This window comes from Caenorhabditis briggsae (genome assembly GCF_000004555.2).
Source record: "Caenorhabditis briggsae complete genome, chrII, whole genome shotgun sequence".
Lineage (NCBI taxonomy): Eukaryota > Metazoa > Nematoda > Chromadorea > Rhabditida > Rhabditidae > Caenorhabditis > Caenorhabditis briggsae.
In genome coordinates this window covers 14,898,508-14,904,983 of record NC_013486.2, presented here as the reverse complement: position 1 = coordinate 14,904,983, position 6,476 = coordinate 14,898,508, and the positions used below count along the sequence as shown (strand labels likewise).

The window sequence follows — 6,476 nt, the reverse complement described above, 5'->3', positions numbered from 1 at the left end:
CCCCCCCCTCCTTCTCCGTCACGTCTTCTTCTCCTTTCCCATATTTTTCCAACCACACAAGACGCAAAGAGAAAAAATTGCGTCATTTTGAGCGAAAGGATTGGCTCAAAATTAATGAAAAATGCCCGAAAAATAATTCAATCAGCGGCAAAATTGGGGAAAAAAAATTATGAAAAAAAGAAAAGCAATCATAAATTGAAAACAGATGGGAAGACGAAAAAAAAAATGCCGTCACATCTGACACAAGAAAAAAGCATTTTTTTTGTGTTAAAAATGTCAGAAAACGTGGGGGCATGTGTATGTGCTCGGCGAGCACATAAACGACCACAGACTAGAGCTCTCTTTTTTTCCCTAATATTAATAATTCATTCTGACATATACATAGAGTCGAACAAGGCTCTCGTTTTTCCATCATACTTGCGGACGGTCCCGAAGCAGGTCCGTAGCAGAGATGAGCGGAAGAGATTTACGGAAATTTACGGAAGACGGTTTATTTTCAAAATGAAAAATGCTACCAAAAAGTTGTGAACGGACAAAATGTAGATCTCAATGAGAGCTATTGATTGGTATAAAATTTATTTCATAATAGTGATAGAGAGTTGAGATGTGGCGTTTCTTCCGTGTTCCGTCTTCCGTCTGGCACACGGAAGACGGAAGACGGAAGAAAGACTCTATTTGAATAATCCACAAAATTTCGAAACAATTTTAATACCAATCGATAGCTCTCATTGAGATCTACATTATGTCTGTTGACAGCTTTTTGGTAGCATTTTTCATTTCGAAGATAAACCGTCTTCCGTAAATTTCCGTAAATCTCTTCCGCTCATCTCTGGTCCGTGGGGCAATGCGACGGGGATTCTAAATAAGTAATGCCGTATTGCGTTCTGATGCCCAATTTATATTCTGAATCATGAGCGTGTTCTTGACGAATTTGACGATTTTTCAGCTGAAAATCCCCGGATTTTTTGGTCATTGTTTGCTCCAAAATGACGATTATTTTTTGCGGCTCAAAGTTTGTGTCATTTTTGGCCTACATGGAAAAACATACTTGCGGACGGGCCTAAAGCGGGCCGTGGCGGGCCCTGTCCTAGTTTCTTTTAGAATCAATATTTTTTGACCAACTAAACTAGATATGATTGAACTTGACAAGCACTACAACATGATAGTATTTGAGACACTGTCTCATATTTGTGAACAAAGTTACAAGCCAAAAAGCTGCACATGCGTGCCGGGCCGGTTTTTCGGTCCGTTTCGGTCCGTCTGATTTTTGGACATCTGAATACACACACAGATAGACATGTTTCCGGCTTAAAAATCGTCGAAATCGATCAATTTGCGAACCAAAATAGTGCGATTTTTAACCCAAAAATCATGAAAAATAGGCTATTTTGACTTGAAAAATTCATGATTTTCAGAAATTTTAATCTTTGGGACATCTGGACACACAGAAACACACATAATTGCTCTAATAGATGTTACCTGTGGTGCATGTAGATCTGCCAAAACTTGGGACACCCGATCCTGATACAGTATCAGCGGCATCTCGTAGTGATGGAAGAAATAGACCATCGAGTGCTGCAAACAAAGAAGTTTCCAGTGAGCGGAGAGATACAATAACCCGCAAAATTGCAGAAATTCGATTTTTAGACTTTCCGAGGCAATTTAACGCATTTTTGACATCAAAAATGAGCTCAAAGACGAATTTCCAGTCTAGAACCCTCAAAACTAGCCGTTTTGGGCTCGTTCGGTGTTTGCGTACTTTTCAACCAACAGTAACCCAGAAAATTGGGATTTTCGGGTTTCAGAGGCAGTTTGACGCGTTTTTAACAGAAAAATTGAGCTCAAACTTGCATTTTTAGTTTAGAAACCCGAAAACTAGACAATTAGAGCGCATTCGGTGTTTGCGGACTTTTCAACCTACAGTAACCCAGAAAATGGAGATTATAGGGTTTCAGAGGCATTTTAGCGCGTTCTAGACATCAAAAATGCGCTAAAAATCGATTTCCCAGTCTAGAACCCCGAAAACTAGCCGTTTTGGGCGCATTCGGTGTTTGCGTACTTTTCGAGCTACAGTAACCCCCGAAAAATCGAAAAACTTCAAAATCGCGCTAGAAAGGTCTAGTTTTCAGCGTCTAGACCCAAATTTTGTGGGGCTTTCGAATCCAGCTCATTTTCAGTCAATTTTCCGTTAAAAATGCGAAAAAAGGCGCCAAAAACTGGGTTTTGGCTCATTTCGGCTCATTTTTTCTGCAATTTTCAGTCAAAAAAGACCCTTACCAATATAAAAATCGAGCTCGTCAGCAATGCCAATCCCCCATACTGTCCATTGAATCGATACTGATAAGAATAGAAAAAGAACTGATAAATATAGAAAAATCGAAGCCAGAATTTTTTCGAAGTCGCCGAATGGCAGCATATCGCGTCGTATTGATCGGCGACCCAAACGATCAGAATCACGTAGAAGGCGATGGATGTATCCATGAAAACCTCGGCCATAATTGCTTCCATTCCTGAAATTGCTAAAAAATCCCGAAAATTCGGCAAAATTTGGCCCAAAATGGCCTAAAAGCAAAATCTATGAAATATGGTAACATGGCCCTGAAAAATGGTACCATAGTCCTGAAATATGGTACCATAGTCCTGAAATATGGTCTAAAATCATGAAATATGGTACCATTGTCTAGAAATATGGTACCATTGTCTAGAAATATGGTACCATAGTCCTGAAAAATGGTACCATAGTCATGAAATATGGTACCAGAGTCCTCAAAATTGGTCCAAAATCTATGAAATATGGTTCCATAATCCTGAAATATGGTACCATAGTCCTGAAATATGGTCTAAAATCATGAAATATGGTACCATTGTCTAGAAATATGGTACCATTGTCTAGAAATATGGTACCATAGTCCTGAAAAATGGTACCATAGTCATGAAATATGGTACCATAGTCCTCAAAATTGGTCCAAAATCTATGAAATATGGTACCATAGTCCTGAAATATGGTTCCATAATCCTGAAATATGGTACCATTGTCTAGAAATATGGTACCATAGTCCTGAAAAATGGTACCATAGTCATGAAATATGGTACCAGAGTCCTCAAAATTGGTCCAAAATCTATGAAATATGGTACCGTAGTCCTGAAATATGGTTCCATAATCCTGAAATATGGTACCATTGTCTAGAAATATGGTATCATAATCCTGAAATATGGTACCATAGTCTTGAAAAATGGTACCATAGTCTTGAAAAATGGTACCATAGTCCTGAAATATGGTACCATAGTCGTGAAATATGGTACCATAGTCCTGAAATATGGTTCTATAATCCTGAAATATGGTACCATAGTCTTGAAATATGGTCTAAAATCATGAAATATGGTACCATTGTCTAGAAATATGGTACCATAGTCCTGAAAAATGGTACCATAGTCATGAAATATGGTACCATAGTCCTCAAAATTGGTCCAAAATCTATGAAATATGGTACCATAGTTTTGTAAAATGGGACCATAGACCTGAAAAACGGTACCATAGTCCTGAAATATGGTTCCATAATCCTGGAATATGGTACCATAGTTCTTAAAAATGGTACCATAGTCATGAAAAATGGTCCAAAATTCATGAAAAATAGCTCAAAATTCATGTTTTTGGACCTTTTTTGCTGTTTTTCAGCCGATTTTCACAATTTTTGGCTCAATTTCAATGACTTTCCCCGTCTAGAAACCCCCCAAAAACCTACCAACAAGTGCCAAAACTACAGTAATCAGCGGAGCTACTGGTGGATTCAATGGCTGCTGTAGTTCGAACATGTGCAACAAATCAATGATAAAAACGAAGATTTGGTGATGGGAGAAGCGGAGAAGCATCGAGATGGCGAATGTCTGGAAATTTTTCAATTTTTGAAATTTTTGAAATTTTTAAAAATTCAAATTTTCGAGGTTTTTCTGATTTTCAAACTCTCTAAAAGCTCAAAATCCGAATTTGTCACAAAATTTGAGGCTAGAAGCCGAAAACTAGACATTCCCAGATCAATTTTGAAATTTTTCGAACTTTCCAGGGTTACTGTAGCCCGACAAGTACGCAAACACCGCATGACGAGCAATCGGTCCTAAATTTTGCGTCTAGGCCTAGTCGAAGATGGGAAACTCGAATTTGGTAGTGAAAATTGTTCTAAATCATCAGAAATCGGTGAAAACTCAGATTTTCGCTAATTTTCAGATTACTGTAGATGTCGAGAAATACGCAAACACTGAATTTTATCTATATATTCGGATTTCCCGAAAATTTGTCAAGATGCAAAAATCTAGACGCTTCTAGCTCGATTTTTGAAAATTTTCGATTTTCCCGGGTTACTGTAACTCCAAAAGTACGCAAACACCGAATGAGCCCAAAACCTCTGGTTTTCGAGTTTCTAGACTAAAAAATCGCTTTTAAGCTCATGTTTATCAATAAAATCGCTTCAAAATGACCCTAAAACCCTGAAATTCGTTGTTGCGTACTTTTCAACCTACAGTAACCCGGAAAATCGAAATTTTTCGAGGTGTTAAAGACGTTTTTCTGCCTTTCAGACATGAAAAATGTGCTTAAATGCGGATTTTCAGTCTAAAAACCTTGGAATTACAATTTTTCGGCTCCATCGGTATTTGCGTATTTTTGCAGCTACCGTAACCAGGGAAATCGAAATTTCGACGTTTCAGAGACATTTTAGCACAATTTTGATGCTAAAAATGATCTTAAAATTAAAATTTAGGCCTAGAAACTCGAAAACAAAACGATTTGGGCTCGTTCAGTGTTTGCGTACTTTTCAACCTACAGTAATCCGGAAAATTCAAATTTCAGGTTTTCAGAGTAATTTAAACGCGTTCTTAACTTCAAAAACCGTCTTAAATCTGAAAATTAAGCCTAGAAACCCGAAGACTAGACGTTTTAGGCTTATTCGGTGTTTGCGTACTTTTCGAGCTACCGTAACCCGAAAAACCTGAAAAATTTCAAAACAACGCTAGAAATTTCTAGTTTTCAGCTCCTGGACCCAAATTTCGTGGGGAATTCAGCCGTGAGTGTTTCAAAACCAGAAAAAACCAAATTTTACAACTCTTGGGCCTATTTTCGCTCATTTTTTCTACTTTTTGGCTCAAAAACTCACAAAAATGATCACCAAAATGGCGGCAACCAGGTAGCTGGCTTTTCCCAGCGAATGCTGCACAAAATGAAACTGATCATGGGTCGCCATATTGTGTAGATATCCCATTGATAACGTCTCCGGATTCACCAGCGATAAATTCGCCGCTTTTATTCGCAGCGCGGCAATTACCGTATCCTCGTAGCCGACGAACAGGCGCATCATGAGACGGGAGATTTGATCGCCGAAACATGTGGATTTGGAGTCAATCTGGAAGGAAAATGTGGTTAATTTGGCTGAAAATCCATGAAAAATGGTCCAAACCCCACTAAAAACGGCTGAAAATGACTTAATACCTATGAAAATCGCTCAAAATCGACCTAAAATTGCCTAAAACCGCCTGAAACCAAACATTGCTCATTCTTAGCTACAGTAACCTGGAAAATGGGGGTTCAGAGTCCTTTTCACACGATTTTGAAGCTAAAAATGCGCTTTATATCGAAATTTTACACTAGAAACCGAAAAACTAGAGCATTTGTGATCATTCGGTGTTTGCGTACTTTCCAAGCTACAGTAACCCAGAAAATCAATTTTTAAGGGTTTCAGGGTCATTTTAACACGATTTGGAGGCAAAAAAAAGCTTCATATCGAAAGTTTGCACTAGAAACCAAAAAAGCGAGAGATTTCCGACGGATTCGGTGTTTGCGTACTTTTGGAGCTACAGTAACCCGAGAAAACCGCAAAATCCCGATTTATGGGCTTTCAGAGACATTTTCAGACAACTTGAATGCTAAAAATGAGGTTAGGAGCCAATTTTCAGTCTAAAACATTGAAAACTAGACATTTTGGGCTCATTCGGTGTTTGCGTACTTTTTGGGCTACAGTAACCCAAAGATTCAAAAAAAAATCAGATGTTTAGGCTTTCAAGGACATTTTAGAACGATTTTGAGGCTAAAAATGAGCTTTATATCGAAAGTTTACACTAGAAACCAAAAAACTAGACATTTCTAGCTCAATTTTTGAATTTTTCAAAATTTCCGGGTTACTGTTGCTCGAAAAGTACGCAAACACCGCGAAAATGTCATTTTGGGTAGTTTTCCATGCCAAATTCGTTTTTCCCATTGTCAAATTAGTCTACACTCGCAATATAAGCTCAAAATCTCAATTTTTCTGAAATTTCGGTGTTTGCGGACTTTTGAGACTACAGTAACCCAAAATTGTTGAAAAATCTCAAAATTGAGCTAGAAACGTCTATTTTTCATTTTTAGACCTAAAATTTGCAAGGATTTCAAATTATTACACCATTTAAGCGTATTTTCTAGAACATTCTAGCAATTTTGGGTTACTGTAGTT

General features: G+C 37.9%; 1 protein-coding gene across 1 annotated transcript in view; it reads right to left on the bottom strand.

Annotated features, from left to right (window-relative positions):
* The window catches only part of CBG21463, a gene marked incomplete at both ends in the record, with an annotated part of 21,509 nt that overhangs the window by 8,059 nt on the left and 6,974 nt on the right, over nt 1–6,476 (bottom strand). The window contains 4 exons of the mRNA XM_045243080.1: nt 1,480–1,575; nt 2,278–2,510; nt 3,744–3,885; nt 5,148–5,393. Coding sequence (XP_045097311.1) covers nt 1,480–1,575; nt 2,278–2,510; nt 3,744–3,885; nt 5,148–5,393 — 717 coding nt within the window. The remainder of the gene's footprint in view (nt 1–1,479; nt 1,576–2,277; nt 2,511–3,743; nt 3,886–5,147; nt 5,394–6,476) is intronic.